The sequence below is a fragment of the Mytilus trossulus genome, chromosome 2 (assembly GCF_036588685.1).
Source record: "Mytilus trossulus isolate FHL-02 chromosome 2, PNRI_Mtr1.1.1.hap1, whole genome shotgun sequence".
In the NCBI taxonomy this organism is placed as follows: Eukaryota; Metazoa; Mollusca; class Bivalvia; order Mytilida; family Mytilidae; genus Mytilus; species Mytilus trossulus.
Window position 1 is genome coordinate 76,911,199 of NC_086374.1, and position 19,625 is coordinate 76,930,823.

Sequence of the window (19,625 nt, forward strand, 5' to 3'; positions counted from 1 at the left end):
GTTGTAGAAGGGTCTAAAAACAGCACAAACAACATTTTCCAAAAGACCAAAAGAGTGAAAAAGTATATTTAAACAAAACGCATTTGACTAACAGGTCGAACAACTGATGTTCTTTAACCCTGCTGACTGCCATTGGCGATTGCCAAATAAAATTGATCACAAGATGTAACAAAATGGATCCTAATATAAAGTTAATACGTCACAGAAAAAAAAATGTTAACTTGTGGACAGGATGTTGTGCCACAAACATTCGGTGTCAATATTTCTTTAGTACACCATATCCGGATTTCGACAATAAATGTCTCTTCAGTGATGTTAGGAATCGAAACGGTATTTGGAAGGCCATATAAAAAGTACCCTCATTTTTAGAGAAAGAACCCTCATTTTTAGATTAACTCTTGAATTTTAAGAGTCAATAAATAGGATGAACGGATCATATAAACCGGAGGGAAAATATGATACATGCCCAAACAAAAAATATAAACGAGTCTAAATTGAAAAATACGTTCAAACCTATGACTGCGTTGGATAAAAACCGCAGTTTTTATACGTGTGCATGTCAAACAAATTTCGTTGTAGAAGGGTCTAAAAACAGCACAAACAACATTTTCCAAAAGACCAAAAGAGTGAAAAAGTATATTTAAACAAAACGCATTTGACTAACAGGTCGAACAACTGATGTTCTTTAACCCTGCTGACTGCCATTGGCGATTGCCAAATAAAATTGATCACAAGATGTAACAAAATGGATCCTAATATAAAGTTAATACGTCACAGAAAAAAAAATGTTAACTTGTGGACAGGATGTTGTGCCACAAACATTCGGTGTCAATATTTCTTTAGTACACCATATCCGGATTTCGACAATAAATGTCTCTTCAGTGATGTTAGGGATCGAAACGGTATTTGGAAGGCCATATAAAAAGTACCCTCATTTTTAGAGAAAGTACCCTCATTTTTCGATTAACTCTTGAATTTTAAGAGTCAATATATAGGATGAACGGATCATATAAACCGGAGGAAAATATGATACATGCCCAAACAAAAAATATAAACGAGTCTAAATTGAAAACTACGTTCAAACCTATGACTGCGTTGGATAAAAACCGCAGTTTTTATACGTGTGCATGTCAAACAAATTTCGTTGTAGAAGGGTCTAAAAACAGCACAAACAACATTTTCCAAAAGACCAAAAGAGTGAAAAAGTATATTTAAACAAAACGCATTTGGCTAACAGGTCGAACAACTGATGTTCTTTAACCCTGCTGACTGCCATTGGCGATTGCCAAATAAAATTGATCACAAGATGTAACAAAATGGATTCTAATATAAAGTTTATACGTCACAGAAAAAAAATAAATGTTAACTTGTGGACAGGATGTTGTGCCACAAACTTCGGTGTCAATATTTCTTTAGTACACCATATCCGGATTTCGACAATAAATGTCTCTTCAGTGATGTTAGGGATCGAAACGGTATTTGGAAGGCCATATAAAAAGTACTCTCATTTTTAGAGAAAGTACCCTCATTTTTAGATTAAGTCTTGAATATTAAGAGTCAATATATAGGATGAACCCTGCTGACTGCCATTGGCGATTGCCAAATAAAATTGTTCACAAGATGTAACAAAATGGATCCTAATATAAAGTTAATGCGTCACAGAAAAAAAAATGTTAACTTGTGGACAGGATATATAAGTAAACAAATCATTGATAATATCTATACACACGTACCGAAAAATGTGTTAAAGCATGCGGAAGAATATCTCAAGAACGTTTTGCGACAATCCCGGTAAGGACCGGTAACTCTGCGTGAAAGATTGTTTTTGGTGGAAAATATTAATGCCTACTCATATCCATTTTTTTTTGAAAAATTGAATTTTTACAGAAGAGTGTCCTCCATGCACTTGCACTGCACTATTTTTAGAATAGAAGAATAGAATGATATACAAATGGATTAAAATTATATATACATGTAACTGTTATATTAATATTGATTGATTGATTGATTGTTGCTTCCTTTTCGCTGAATTAGCACAGAAAGGCTATATTAGAATATTATAACAACCCAAGGTATTTTTTTTTTAAATCGGACAAAAGGTCTTTCAATAAACTAAAGTCTAGACTAAAGCAAATTGATTATTTACAAATAAAAATTAACACTAAGATAACGTGATAAAAATTAAAATCGTTTTAAATATAACAACATTTTTGTATTTTATAATATATTCCAATTCCTTTAAGAATGAAACATTACTTGTAAATGGAACACTATTAAAAAAATTATACATATTATTGACATTGAAATGCTTCTTTTATATATCAGTAAAGTCAATACAATTAATTGATACATGTTCAGCAAGGTATACATTGTGGTTCATCTTCATTTTTTAAAAGATACTCGTGTGTCATTCTAGTTTATGACCAATACGACATCTGGAAATAACACACTGATCTTTACTGCACATAGATTTATTGAAAGGTTTACCTAAATTAGGTTTAATTTCATGTAATTTATTATCATATTTTTTACTCCATTCATTTTTCAATATATTAAAACATATTCTCTAAGATTATATTTTAAATCGGTATATGGTATATCACAGTTAGATAAATGGTCATCCAGGGGACTTTTTGCTTCCTGGTCTACGACCGAAATTGTAAAGTATGCAACTCTAAAGATCTTGGAGATGAGTATCATTATATTATGATGTGCACAGAGATGTCAATAAAAAGAAACGAATGTATTGATAAAAAATATGTAAATCGTCCAAATATAATTATGTTTAAAAAATTATGAATTTAAATATAAAATCTAAATTGAGAAAGCTGTGTACTTTCATTAGATTTATAAATTCACATGTGTGCCCTCCTGTCTAAATACTATCAGTATAATTGTAAATAGTGTACATATTTTGCTTTGTGTATTCATGTATTTATGTCTGTATTATTGATGTCATGAAGTGCCGGTATACCATTGTAATTGCAAAGGTTTGACAGAATAAAGATATAATAAAAATGTATTCCAACATGACCTGGTACCCATAGAAAACATATCTCTTTATGAAGAATTTTCAAATTCCTCATTACTGATAAAATTTCGAGAATTATCGGGTTTTTAATTTCAGTATGGTGTATAGCACGTACAGGTAAGCATGAAAGTGAATTAGAACAGATTATAAATTTAAATTTGTCTGAAGTAGCATTAAAAAAGGGAAATTCCGCGATTTTTTACTAATCATCATTCTAATTGTGTTCATCCTAACATAAAAAAAAAAACACATTTGCAAAGTTTTAAATTTATATTCCTTCTAATAACGGAAAAAAAATAAAGTATTTGTAACTTTTTTTGGTTGACATTCTTGAGTGGGTTGTGACGTTTTTGCCCGATGTGTTGAATTCTGAGAAAAAACAAAATCTGTTAAACTCTTATAGCTTATCGACAATTTACGTAATTAAAAAAGTACAGATGACGAATGGTCGTAGATATTAACCACACAATAAGAATGAACAAAAATGAATATGCGTGTACCGTATTGTATTGATTGAATAAAACTTTATTTATGAAATTATCTAAATGTAAATATTTTCAAATTAATTCCATCAATTTTTGTTGAGATTTCTTCCTAAAATATAAACGTTTTTACTGATATTGAATTGAAAATATTTTTTTTATTTACCGTTATAATTTTGATAACAATTTCAAAGCAAATTATGTGTGAGCAGAGTGTGTTTATTATTTTATAAAGTCGTTGTATATTTCTTGGTTTGAGGTCAATCCGTTTACCTTGGAGCAATATCGCCACAGGTGTGAATTCCAGCATACACAGGTATGAATGTTGTTATTTGGAAAAGATAAATAGAAAGAGAACGTCCGCCGTATTCAATATACTAAGATTTAATACACGATGAGAGTAAATTAAGTTAATTAATTGAAAATAAAATTCAGATTCGGAATATCAAAAAATATTTACCAGTGAACCACAATGAACATTTTTAGTAAGTGAGCCCAGCTATTAAATGAGCTAAAATGAATCAAACTGTGTGCTTAGTCAGAGTTGGTGATATTTTAAGGTTTCTTTACAAAGAAAATCTGCAAATCTCAATGGCGAATCCAGAACTTTTCATAAAGGGGTTTGGGGCTCTGACTGGCCAGAGGGTTGCCCACTCCCATCATGCTTCAATGATTTGCTACGTGTATATAATCATCTAAATTTCCCCCACCCCCTGGGTCTGTCTATGCATCTGTTTGTCGTTCTGTGAAATAGTACTAATACTGTTTTTTCCTTCCCTTACTTGGCACTAGACAGTTGCTTATCTGATTATCTTTGTATCACTGGCATTTTTAGACTAGAAATTTCATGCGTTCTAACCTGACCTAAAAACCCATGTTCTATTGACCCCTTTCGGGGATTTGATATTTTTTAAATTCTGGACTCCAGGATTTCATGTTTTCAATGTCAGGATTTCGGGATCATATATCAGGACAACTCCGATCCCACTCTTTAATAATGACTTGTTTAGACATAGTCACTGTGTCATTGTTCCTGTTCTGAGTTGTGTTTCACATATTTAAATCGATAAAAAATGGAATGTTATCAGAATCAAAACAGAAAATAATGTGAACAATTGATTATTTTCAGCAATACATACATTGGATGAGTGAGGGTCTATGTATACATATTATTTGTAAAACTCTCCTTGTTCCTGTGAAGCGTGTGCTTTACATCGAGGCTTGTTATACTTTCCATAGACGCCACAGTACTTCAACCAATCAGGGAATGTTTATTTGGGGCATTCGACCTATTTTAACTCAGATTTTGGCACATTTCAATCGAAGTTATAGAAAAATGGAATATTGTTAGTACATATAAAATAGAAAAAGATGAATACTGTTAGCTAAAGATGATTTGGATAGGGGTTCTGTGTATTTACATTATTTGTACAACTCTCCTTACTGATGCCATATTTTGGAATTTCCGTGACCTAAATGGTTCGCGAAAATTAATATTTTTATATATAGTATAGTAAACAGTTTCGCATCTTTGATAAAATGTCATCTTTCCCTATTTTTTAATATAACTATATATTTTAACTGACAAAAATACCTCAAAAGCGGACAAGCAGTTTATGCTTTCTGTTATTGAATACCAAGAAAGAAAATAAATACCGAAATCTATTTGAATAGTTTTTCCTGAAAAATGTTCACTCCTTTGGGGATAATAAGTGTACGGTTAGTGGCATATACACTACATGCAAGTTGGAACAGAAAATTTGTCAGATTGAAGCATGTTCACATTATTATACATTATACCCAACAATTGTGATGATGACGAATGTCTTCCTTTGTTCGAGAACAATTTTATTGAAATATAAATCTGTGATTTTTACTATGTCCATAACTTCGATGAACCAAAGCAAGTTAGATATCGACCTGCATGTAATTCAAATTGGTTCTCTTCTTCTTCGTCTTTTGGTATAAAATAGTCCATCGACATCCGGTGATAACATACTGTTGGCATACGTAGACTAGTCTATTTACAACACTTTTACCCAAAATAAAACAAAATGTATGAGTTTTTTATGTTCAATGTATATACATGTATATCATGATTTTAAATTGCGACTATCTATATAGTTCCGTAACTTTCTATCCAGTCGTATAAACGAATGGTCGACAATTGCGTACATTTTTGTAAATCAATATTTCTTGTATGTTTCAAACTGTCCTTCACAACGAATACTTACATTTCCCCAAATTTACCCTTGGAAAAATGTGTGTTATCAAATATTTTTTTTGAATTATTTAGATTTTTATAAATGATATTCTTTGCACCAGGAATGTTATTTAATATGAGGCAGGCATAACCTGTGAATGGGGACGAAGTTTGTATGTATATATTTTTTTTTACTTCAAACATGTTAATAAAGGATACGGAAATACCGTAACGTTCCCGATTTTGGTTCTGTTGTTAGGGATTTACCTGTGACGTTCTTTAAGTTATGACGTCATATTCAATGTAAACAAAAGAAACCCTTCCATCAGGTAACGGTTTTTTTTCCAAATCAAACAATTATCATATTAAAATTTTATTGAGTTCCAATCTTATATTTTACTAGACTGATCAATATAATTTTTTTTTTCAGTCTCATGCAAACAAGACAGAATTCTGCGCAAATGCGGGAAAACCGGAACAGGAACTAGATCTGAAAAAAAAGTTAACGATTTTGAGTTCATTAGTACAATGAAAAATTCGGGAAATTTTCCAAATTTTTTTTTTTTTTTTTTTTTATTAATTTTTCTACCGTAATTGGGGACTTCGTCCCCATATTAACAAGCGTATGAGTTAAGTAATAACTAGTTCGTATATCATTATCGAACACGTAAGACCGAGATGTATAGTATACACCTGATAGTTCAAAGTGGAAAGTTACAAGTTATCGGCCGTGTACACTGATCAATATCCTCAGAAGCGAAACGATGCATGAACTAGTCTCGATAACCCAGACGCATATTTAAATATAGCATCTGGGGTGATTAACCGGACTGGTCAGATTTTTATAGGGGGCTTAACAAATAATTAAATATAGAACATATCTATAAATAGCATTTCCGTTATCCCCATTATATTTAAAAAACAATTAATACAAAAGCGATAAACAGTGTAACGTTACATGTATTAAAATTATGTGATTATTAAAACTGACATTTTGTAGTTGACCCTATTTTGCCCAACTTGCAGACGGGCAATTTTAAAAGAACGATCAAAAACTGTAATTTATAGCGGTGGTCTTTTTTCCTGAATTTTGTGACATTTGTAAAAAAAAATAATTTAAGAATTAAGACAGAATTTTTTTTCATGGGAAAAATTTGGTTGATTATATAGAGAAACAATGTAGCATGACTGTAGAGTGCCCTCCTTATAACAAGGTCTGGATCAGCCACTGTTTGTGTATAGGGGATATATACCACGCTCCGATGTGCGCTAAGAGAGCCCAGGGTCCGTATAGGTGGACCGTTGTACATAACGCCATACAATATACCATAATTTTCTGGTGAGTTATAGTTTCTCCGACATATATCCCAAACGGCTTATAATATAGGACCTCATCTTTATATTTATTGTCATTTTTTCCGTCCTGAACATTACCATTATTTTCCACAAGACGATAACCAAGCAAGCCAAAATCAATCTATTTGTATATTATAAAACACGACGTTTAATATTCTCTTATCTTCATACTATAAAATGCCATTTTTTTTTTGGTATTATAGCATACACTCTCTATTCTATGAAATATTTGAGGTTATTAAAGCAACCAATAGTTTTTTTCTTAGTTTTGTCTCGTTATTCTTATTTCTGTAAATTCTTGTTATAATTTATGCTTTCCTTTTTATATAATCTTTCAGATATCTGACGCACTGACCTTACTCGAAAAGCACACATCAAGTTACGTTTATGGAAAGAAAAAAAACAACTCATACAAAAACTAAGATTTCAATGTAGAAAATCCTCAAAACAACTTATTACTGGCAGATCAGTTAGATCATACAATGAGCCAACTCAATTTTTATTTACAAATAATGTTTCACAATAATCTATATCGCCTAATCCTTTTGGGAAGAAAACATTTAGGGAACAATCTTCACACAATACCACTTTGCCAGTCTCCGTGTATATGAAGAAATACATATGTTAACCAGTCATTCATGAAACCCAATTTAATACTCTTTGAATACATGTTTGAATCAATCACATGGAAAAATGGAATGGGATTTATCCCATACTGCATGATAACTTGTAAAAAAAATTAACTGAAAAGTATATGCTCCTACTACAAACTATTATGCTGAATTCACACGTAATACGAATTCGATTTCAATATCCATCATGTATTAAAGGGCAACTTCACAAAAATTCTCCTGTACATGTGAACCTTCATATTAAATAAAGAGATTGTTATGATTGCTGCTGAGGAAACAACCTAGGAGAGTAAAATGACATGGATGTTCGCAAATATAATCATTGCTCGGCCTTCAATATTAAGAAAACTCCATACCATATAAATAACTGAGAAGGGCCAGACATGTAAATGAGTTACAATAGACCACTTTCGAGTTCATCCGTCACCGGCAAAAACTCGTCAATTATACACGCCTTTATGACGTCATTTACCAGATAGAGGGGCTCGCCTGTATCCCTGCACTATTTACGTTCATCAAGCGTCTTAGTGATCGTCTTTGTGCAGGATAAACTAGAAATAATGGTTGCTCTGTAGGTACTTACTGACAATTCCCTAATGACAGCAGTGTTGATTGTCAATTTTGAGAATTCAATTTGCCGAATAATTCGTACAATATAGAATTATAGTTTTCCAACCACTCGCTCAACATTGGAAGGAAGTGACGACGCCCCTAAACGCACAAATGACGGTGATAAAGGCGCGTATAATTGATGAGTTTTTTCCGGTGACGGATGAACTCGAAAGTGGTCTATTCAAACGTGAAAACTGTTAAATTTCTGATATGATTTTTAATTTGTTTAATTCTCGGATATATCTGACAACAATGTGATCCTTGATTTTTGTTTTATTTACTTAATGAATGTCTGTGTACCTTTTTTTTTCGCTTTATGGTTCCTGTCAGAATAATGTTTTTACTGTGATTATAATGAATGCTGGCAGCTTCAGTAAAATTGGAGCTGTTTATGATACAATGAAAATTCAAGTATTATAGATTTATTTTTAATTCTTCACATTTTACACATAATATCTGTGTCCAGAAATCTTCATTGGTTTGTCTACAAAAGAAAGTAAATGTTAAAATCATATTAATTTTTGGTCACCAGCATAGCATATATGAAAAACAAAATGTTTGGAAAAAAAAATCATATATTAATATACATTTTAAAATGTCTTAGTACAGGCTGAATCCCGCTACGGCATACGAGATTATCACGCTGTGTTGATGACACAACCCATTGGTGGCATTGGGTTGTTTCCTGTTCTTTTTTTCGGGTTGATGTCTCTTTGACACATTCCCTATTTGTATTCTCTATCATGCATGCATTTTTATCATTATTGAAGGCCATACAGTTGCCTATAATTGCTCACATCCACCTCGTTTGAACTTGGGGTGGATAACTGTCTTATTGGTATTCATACGAAATTAGAAATGAGAATCAATCTATTTTAAAACATTATTTATATGGTCCAAGAAAATTGAACATAATATTAACCCAATTTAGATGTTCGGCATCGTTCTTGAATTGTGACTTGTTTAGAGCTAACATTATATCTGATCCAACATGTAAATGTGGTTTGGATATTGAGGACATGCACCATTTTTTCTTCGATTGTCCTTTCTATTTAAATGAAAGGGCTATTCTGTTTAATGGTCTCAGCTGGCTTCCCGAAGGCTGCGATTTGGACTTAACACTACTGGTTTTTGGAAAAGAAACTCTTTCCTATGATCAAAATGTGCAAATTCTTAAACAAGTATTCAATTTTATAAAGAGATCAAAACGATTCCTCGTAGTATAGTATCAACATAGGTAAAACGCACATCATCATCATTATCATCATCAACTGAATCTCTGTCGTTCTTTTCTCATTCCCTTTACTCTTTTCAGTATAGATAAGTAATATGTATGTTGTTTATATTATATGATGCATGCTCATGTTCAATTTGTATTGTTGTATATATTGTATTGTGGAGAAGACTTTATAAGTATGTTTTACTTGTGTCTGATCCTTTTTCGCTTTGAGCAAATAAAATATGTTTAAACTAAATTGGTATTCATACCGCACCTTCTTATTTGTATAATGTTGACCTTTTTGTACTTTATTCTCAATTTTTGTTGTAGTCTCAGTATGACCACTTAATCATGTTGATGTCTACTTTTGGTAATGTATATCACTGGGATCACCGGTTGTTGCCTCCTTTCATTGAAGCTAGATCTATTGTTTTGCATAAAATCGAATTTTCAGTGTTTTCCTCATGCCATGGTTTTATTTCAAGGTTTAGAAAGCCAATTGGTATATATTCATCGACAACATTGCATGTATTTTTTTATGATTTTTTTTTTGTGTGGAAAAAATGCCTTTTAAAAGTGCAAAAAAAATATTGTCCAGTTGACCAGTCCAGACTTTTGTTTACTAACAGTATATTTTAATTACTTTTTATAACAACGTGTCCCACTTATATATTTGTATAAGCTAAACGCATTTGTTTTTTTTTTAAATCGAGCATAAATCATTTTGACCGTTTGGTGTATGTTCAAATTGGCATCTTCTAGATATACTATGTTTGGTTTTCTTCTGATAATGGTTTTGGATTGCATTCCCTCCTTTAAAAGGTACAACATTGCGCATCCTTCCTCCCCCTGTTTTGTACACATATCAAAATGCGAACTGAATTATACACTGCAGACAGATACAACAAACTTATCCTGGATGAAGTTCATATTTCATAGCACTTTTCAATAAAGTATTAATAAAGTTAAAGATACTACGAACCAACCACAAAATGTATGACATGTATTTATAGCGTACACACGACTGTTCGAGTGGTCCCAGTCAATACAAAAATTACCATTTATTGTATATAATTATTTACTTGCTTGCGTAGCACGGACATGCATGAAAGAATATAACTACTCCATGTTTCAGATTGTATTAAAATTTACGTAACAGTTTGTGTTGTTATATCATCTTACCAAAGTTTGATGTGCTGTTATTTTCCTTCGCGGTGATGGAAGCCATGCTGTCTGGTGTTTTCCACTACTTGTATGTCGTCACAAAAAGATATAAATAGCTTTAAACAACGATCGGTACACTCGGGCTTCTCAATAGTATTATCGTAATATTATTTCTTCCGAAGTCAATAACCAACTTCTTGGTTATTCGTCTTGGCCATTATCTTTAAATACAAGCTAAAAAATCCGATACTATTCCGAATGTCATAAATAACCATTTTTTTATCACTTGTCGTCCAGACGCTCTACTTTGAAAACTAAAGCGGCTGGATGATCGAGACTATGCATGAACTTGCAAGTCCGACAGGAAATCGCTTGAACAGGTCGGCCAAGTTCGGATGGATATCTAGAGTAGATATGATTGACATGGTCATAAATAACACCTGTTATGATTGGTTATAGCTTTCCCGCCATTAGAACTCAATGAGCCCTGGGTTGTGGCAGGGTTACTAGAGATCGACTCGATGTCCCGGATGTTATGACGTCGATCCAATCAAATTTGAATGTAAACATATTCAGAGTAGGGGCCTTGTATTTCCGGTAATCTAGAGTCCTTACTCTTCAAAAACATTTTACCGTTCATATCACGGAACTAAAGTCAGTACTCGAGTTCCATCCGAACTTGGCCGTCGAGAACTCTAGATTTTCTGACGTCAGAATATATTTGCATAGAAATTTCCAAAACACAAGGCCAATATGGCCTTGAAAAACTGACCAATCGACTCAATGAACTACAATGCATTGTGGGCTACTACGAGTAAACTACAGTAACTACTTAAAACACGTGGAGTTAGTGGGAAAACAGTCAATCAATATATTGTCTGGGACTCTAATTACCAATGTTTTTATTCTGCAAATATATTTAATGTAAAATATATAACGTAATCTTCAATTTGCATGCTCAGATTAAAAAAATATTGTTTACTGGCTTCACGATTCGACTTTTTGTTTTGCCTTGCAAAAGTAGTTGGACCGGCTTTGTGCATTGTTATGAATTGAACCTGTATTAATTTCACGACATGAAACAGTGAAATATCCAATGAAGTGACCACTGTCCAGTAAGAAAATCATTTGAGCTCTTTTAAACCGGTATAATGTTATTCCAAAATCATTTCTGCCTCGAAAAACACGAACACTTTCATTGAAACCTCAGGGTTTTTTTTATTGTTCGGCTGCTGTCCTGTTGACATATATAAAATATCTCTAATATTAAAAGTCTCCGGATCATAGTGGGTGCCATATTACCTATTTTTTTTCTTCTAAAACATGCTTTGTATATAGAAATAAGAAGATGAGGTATGAGTGCCAAATGAGACATCTTTTCAACAAAGACATAATTTAGTTAAGTAAGCAGTCATAGGTTCAATGCTGAAAAGTAAGCTATAAATGACCCAAAAATTTCTTGTGTAAAACAATAATAAAAAAAACCAAAAATAAAACACCCAATTAAATATATAAAAGGAGAAGAAATCTTTCCCATGAAAAAAATATATATATTGTATAGGAGCCTGTATTTCAGTGGATGTCGTTTGTTTACGTGTTACATATTTGTTTTTCGTTCATTTTTTTTTAATACAATTAAGGCCGTTAGTTTTCTCGTTTGAATTGTTTTACATTGTCATATTGGGACCTTTTATAGCTGATTGTGCGGTATGGGCCTTGTTCATTGTCGAAGGCCGCATGGTGATCTATAAATATGTCATTTTGGTCTCTTGTGGACAGCTGTCTCATTGGTAATCATAGCACATCTTCTTTTTTATTATAGATTGTTATATATCAGTATGTATGGTCAGATTATGTTTCTGTATGCGAGAGAGAGAGAGTTGTTCCCCTTTTGTCAGTACTTTGTATTTATGTTTGTGACGTCATCTTTGTCTGATTAAAATGTAGAAATGGAAGCTGATGTGTTTTTATGTGTCCGTATGTAATCCTCTCCATCCATGCTACCAGAGCTATTCCCCTAATCTGTAATAAGACCAAACGCTGCAATTTTCTCAAATCATATCGAATTTTCCACCTTGTCGCACATACATATGGATAACATCATTACAACTTATTTCCTAATGCATGTAGAGCAAAACTTTGGTTAGCTTGCTTGCTTTGTTTGTATATTGTACAAAATATAAAATACACAAGTTAAACTATGCCTATATATATATTGTTTAAAGATGTCAATCTTATTGTCAAAGCTTGTATAAACAACTATACAAACAAAGCAAGCAAGCCAACCAAAGTTTTACTTTGCAGGTATAAGAAATCAGCTGTAATGATTTTATTCAGTTTGACAAATGTCCGAGCCCGTTAAAAAACGAACAAAATAAAACTACAGTTGCTGACTTCACTACCTCTAAAACAAAGGGAACAGTTTGGCAGTCCAATATACTGAAATGTGACAAAAATAAATACTTATAGATTTTGTTAACACTACCATGTATGTAAATATTTCTTCGTCTTTTTTACGAACACAAAATTCAAGGATCAAACATTTGCCTTTAATTATCTATACAAAAATTGCTGTACTCGTTAATATCAGCACCGGCTGTTATCGACGTCTTACTTTACACTAGTAAGTTTGTCTCATGAATAATTGTGTTTTTTCGCTGTTGTTTCGTTGCTGTGTGGGGGACAAATACATGAAATCTCTGTGCCATCATCAAGCATGTTAATGGCTATATATCGGGTAATTCAAACCCTTTTTTCTTTGCATAGAAACAACTCTTCGTTAATCTGAGCATGGAAGTAATAATTTATATCACGAACTATCAATGAGGATACACAACATGAAAAACTAAGCGAAGTTGTGAATCCCGCATTGCACGAAAAAATGTGTTGTATTCAGTAAATAACACGTGTTTTTTGTTGATTGTAAATGTTCCAGCCCATACGAGTATTTGGACCGTACGCGTACGGTCGGACCGTATGAGTATACGCGTACAGTCCAGCTGACTATACATGTTTTGGAATCATATGGGTTAAATTCAAACATTTGTTTAATTGTTTATCGGATTCCGTGAATTCTATTTTGATACTCTCGCTCAGGGTGGCACTAATGCTTCCACAAGGAACGTCATTTTTTTTTAAACATTAATCATGTTAACATGTTTTGTTAACTCCAGTTCCTATGAATATGCATTTTTTGTAAAGTTCCTAAATATTCTAAAACAATTGTCCTCCCACGTTATGTTTACAGAATAAATACTTCCGATAACTTCAATTTCAATGAGCGTACTGGTCTGCAATTAATGAATTACTGACATGCTAAATACAGGAGATTAACAGATCAAATAAGCGTGCTTGTTTTAAATAGTTGAGATTATGATATTATTTATTTTTATTTCAATAACTATTTAACTTTTTATATTTATTATGTTGATCTAGCTATTATATGCATTTGTATCTCATAAACTTGACCAATTTCTATATATAATCAGACCGTACGCGTATATGCGTATAATGCAGAGTTCACTTTTCCCATTTATCAAAAAACGGTCCGGAACATAAACACGTAGTAGTCCATCATGCATTGTGACTCATTTAGTGGATTGGTCAAAAACCTAGGTAAAAATTTATCAACAAACTTTCATTGAGTTTTACAAATTAACATTTAATAATTTATTACAATTAGATAAATAAAATGAACAAGATTAGTGAACATTTAATTGAATTGAATAGTTCTGAAATAAATTGTCTATCGAAATCCTGTTTTGGCACTCTCGTCCCGGGTGACACTTGCTGCCACAAGGAACGTCTGATTTCTTACATTTGGCATTTGCATGTCTTTGTCAGACATGTTCCTTTTCATTTGCATCTCTTACTTGCAAGAGAAAAACTTGCTTCTTTTGCGGCCGCATGCAAGGAAATTCCGTTTGTACTCCAATGTTCAGTTTCAATTTTCCTTGTCAAAAGTTCAATATCACCCATATCATAACATGAGTTCAATATACCAAATTCGCATGATAGCTTGTTCAAACTTGCATCTTTTCCGATGATATCATCAACCCTACATAATAATATGGGAAGATCTCCCGATGCCCTATCAACAACTGGTATTCGCACAGTGACAAAGCTACCTTTTTTCAATTTTTGCATTAGTTTTTGACACTTTTTTATTATATTTTCTCATTGTATTTTCGACAGATTTTTTATAATGTTTGTCAAGTATCTTTCGTATTCTGTCGTGAGAAGTCATTTGTCCGTCGTCCATTGCTATGGTACAGTTGTTGTCCTCAGGAGGGTCAGTTATAATGTCATTCAGAATCATACAAACTAAATAAAGATTATTCTTAAACCTCACCTCATTTGCGGGAATGCAGAGTTCGTTTTCCATTCCAATTTCAGGACAATTGATCAATGCGAATTGCTTTTCCTTAACATATTGTCGGAATCTCGCTGAATCACTTTTCCCATTTATCAATACACTTCTAATTCATTCTGTTTTCTCACAAGTAAACAGCTGGTTTGACGGTTTTTCTAGTAAAGTTCCTAAATATTCTAAAAACTTTTCTTCCCACATTTTGTTTTCTTCTAAATAATCTAATAACTTCAATTCAGTGAGCAATATTCAATTTCGTGTACATGTATTTCTGACATGCTCAATACATGAGATTATCGGATTAAATTAACGCGACTTTTTTTAATAATTAAAATATTATGTTTTTATTCCAATTATTATTTAAGATTTTATATTAATTCGAGATTTCAGTTATGTTGACCTGTACTATACATTCGTATCTAATGAACTTGATCTACTTCTTAAAACCAGCCAGACCGTACGCGTACGGTCCGACCGTATGCGTATTTCAAAAAAGTACGCATACGGTCCGGACCGTACGCGTACGGTCCAAATACTTATACGGTCTGGAACATAAATAAACAATTACATGTGCTAGAACATAAGTATGCTAATTTATGCATTTCCATATAAGGTAGTGGTCCCGACCAGTTGAATACCTGGACGTGTCACCTCACAATACCTTTGGGAGTAATACCTTTAGCCATGATGGTGATCACATAAGGGAAGGTCCGAATTTATTCAAATAAGTTTATTACATAAAAGAATTATGAACAAATTAAATTTTCAAAAAATAATTTTCAAGGAACACTTATTTATGATCAGTCATGACGTTGAACTTTTTAACTAATTCCCATATAAACAGTTTAAACCCGTCAGACCATGGTTATTTAAAACTTGAAAATAACATTTTCCGTATCAAGTTAGTTAGTCGTACAAAACAACCGCGTAGATTGACAAGATATCCACACGCAATTACGACTACATTAGGTTACTGTCGTTTTGCTCCCTTGTTCATAGACATATCGTGGTTTCTTAAACGAAGAAGATGACGAAATGGCGGCACGCAGAGAACTGATACTCAAAATTTGAAATCGATCGTGATCTCTTATCTAGCAGAATAATATTAATAATATCTATGAATTTGACTATTTTTATACAGGATGGACATAATATCAATTTTTGATTTTTTTGCGGAGTTTCCCTATAAATGTCAAAGCTAAAATTATTGCCTGTCACGCTTCAGCAGTAAATATGGATGCGTCGAATGACAAACGGAGAATCGCAGATCTGTCTCCAAGGATAGCAGCAGATGCAATTCGGTTACCATCCTAGCTTCGATCTATTAGTAGTATAAACAGTTGAAAAATTTGAATAATTTGCTTTTAGATGGTTTGTTTATTTTTTTTTGGTATTTACGGAGATCAAAAATATTTTTAGGTTTGGAAAGTTCCCATGCAGGGCATTTGCAAGTTTCTACATGTGCAACAGATTTTAAATCAAAGTTGGTTAAATGTGGTTTTAAACGAATTCGTAGATGAGGAATTTGATAAGCAGGTGTATCACTACAATATAATAGTTATTATGGTGAGGTTGAATTTCGAATTTTCTGTCATTTATTCATCATCCACGCACGAACTTGTCTCAGATAAAAAAATATATCTGTACATTAACCTTAGATTTTAATTTATAGCGGAAATTTTCCTAAACGTCAATTATCTGTCATATCTGGATAACATTTGATCGTTATCCATGAATTAATTGTATTAGTCAAATAAAGGTTGATACAATGTATACATATCTGTAGACTGTGGCTATAAGTTACGTACATGCATGTACCGAAGGGGGTGTTTTTCGGCATCCACCAAGGAAACTTGTTTGTTTTACTTTGAGAATATTAAAACTCGAATATGACCTTACTTGCTTTCTTACAAGACTAAATTATATAGCGATTCAATATTGATAATTTAATCATTGATAAATGTCGGCATTATATAACCAACCTAATAATTTTGTTTGTATTTATAAGACGTGAACGTTAATATATATCAGAAAATGTTGTTTTTTTCTCTTTTTCAAGATTTTATAGAAAAATCCTACCTTAATTTCAGGTTCGAATTTAGAGTCCACATCTTCTTCATCAATGTCACGAAGACAGGTATTTTCACTGTTTAACATATTTCAAGTGAAATATAGTACATCGATATGGCAACATGTGTTTAGTATAAGTAAACAATATCAGCTGATACAATCACGTCTGTGTACTTAAATTGGGTTTACTAAAATGTATAATTTTAATATAAAATAAAAACAGTTATCGTTTATTCATTTACATTTGACTGCAGTACGGTGCTTTAATTGCATAATGACAAATCAAAGAGATCTTTTTTTTTATGGACAGGGGCACCGGAGACATTAAGTTTTACCCTTGTCCTTCTGTACATCCGTCTAAACTGGTCCGCCATTCCATCTAAATCTCCGCATCGAAGGAACGGGTTGTACACGTTGGAGCCATTGTCACCTTGGCATTAATTGGACAAGTTTTACAAATGCAACGATTCGCTACAGAATTGACCAATTATATATATATTGACAGAAAATTTGGACAACTTGACCTCAAATGTGAATATTGCGATGCCACATATTAACTAAGTATTTATTTATTAATTACATGATGACTCAAGATTCAAGATTTTATTCATAACCTCAGACACATACTTGTGTACAAGAAAACAATATATACAAACATATTAAGATAATACATAGCGAGACAGGACAAACGAAACTCCAATACATAGTATATTATAAAAGACAATTGGTATAATTAGATTTCTTCACGAAAATTGATAATTTCCTTTGAACTTGTACGTTGCATATAGACAACAAGCCAGTAAATGCGATCTTGCATGGATTCATTACATTATAGTTATTTGCTATAAACTTTGATCTAAGAGCAGAAACTTCAGCATGTTTACAGGTTAACAATATGTGAAACTCATCCCCTATTTCATCATTAAATGTACACATTCCATTTTCCCTCGCGATCCCTCGCGATCCCCGCACATCTCCCCGTCTCAATAGGTAACTTCAAATTCGAGCATCGAAGTTTAGATATGTAATATCTGTCCTTGGGTAATAATCGCAATAGATACGGTTCCAATCCAAACTCGAGTTTGAATAAAGAATAGAATTTCCCCTACGAGAACCAATGCTGATAATACTGATCTGTTAATCGCTGTGTAACAATACTTTTTAACCAATCAATATTTACAACTAATTTATCGTTTCATATAAAACTATGACCTGTCATGATCATCGAATATAGATTTTACATATTGAATTCATTTAAATTTGAAAGGATTAGTTTCATGCAGTGTAATCATAAGTCTTAGAAGGATATTTGACAGTTTGACAGCGCAGATATATAGATATATTATATATATAACCCCCCCCCCCCCCCCCCCCCCCCCCCCATTAGCGGGTAATTACATTCTTGACAAACTGAGTGGGTATCTTTCATTTCCTTGAGAACTCAGTAAAGATAGGAATGTGATTGTTTTCTCACTTGAGTTCCTGTCAGTATTATACAAAATAAACACATCACTAAATTATACATGATACACTAAATTATTGAAGTCTTGTCTAAATTATTAAATCACAAAGTCCAAAAGCTGACCTCGGGATTTAGGTCGTACCTGTTGTTAGTTTAGCTATCAGTGAACACACAAGAGGGTTCCAGATTATATGCGCATTACATTTGCGAACAGCTTTTGATTACTTTTGCGCGCATTTATTTCACAGGTTAACCCAATTTAAAATAAAGGTAATATAAATGTAAAGTAATATGATATATAAATGACTGTAATTTGTTAATTTTTGTGATATACAATATGACTATAAATGATTAATTTTGAAAATATTTGTCAGCTCAAATTATAAATTGTTTATATTAAATTATAAGACAGAACTTAAGTTTTGTTTAAACTAACTTAAGAAATCATTTTAGCACATATTTACAACTTCTCGTCCAATCAAATTGCTTGAATTTGCCTTCTAATTTTCACAGTAGACCCATAGTACATACTTTTTTCGTGTACTACGCATGAATGATCACAAGCATAAGATTTCATTGTATCCTAATCAAGATATTAAAATAAAAATTGCTACTGGCTATTTGGAAAAATATGTTGTGTTCCAAATTAAACTAAATAGTTTGTAATTAGTTTTCAAATTAATTTTTAAACATCCTACTATTAAATCTTTAGATCTAAAAATGTTTTTGACAATTTAAAGTTTCTTTCATTTAAATAAAGAGTAACAAATATGGTTCTTTATACCTTGATTTATAGAGAACAATGCCATGCATCTAAAATTGTAATCATATATCTTCCATGCAATTACTTTGTACCCAAAGATAGAGTGAACCATGGAACCTTGTGAATGAAAATTAAAGCAATTTGATCTATTTCGTCATAAATTGATTGATTACTGGCTGCTTAATGTCCAGTGACAGATATTTCATGCATGTTGACTATCAACTAGACTACCTATGGGTACATACCAAGGACAGATCCATCC

General features: G+C 32.4%; 1 protein-coding gene across 1 annotated transcript in view; it reads right to left on the reverse strand.

Moving 5' to 3' along the window:
- Positions 1-17,260, reverse strand: part of LOC134708033 (SH3 domain-binding protein 5-like) — a 224,376-nt gene extending 207,116 nt beyond the window's left edge. Inside the window, exon 1 of the mRNA XM_063568280.1 lies at positions 17,148-17,260. Coding sequence (XP_063424350.1) covers positions 17,148-17,225 — 78 coding nt within the window. The 5' untranslated portion in view covers positions 17,226-17,260. The remainder of the gene's footprint in view (positions 1-17,147) is intronic.
- Between the last annotated feature and the right edge of the window lie 2,365 nt (positions 17,261-19,625).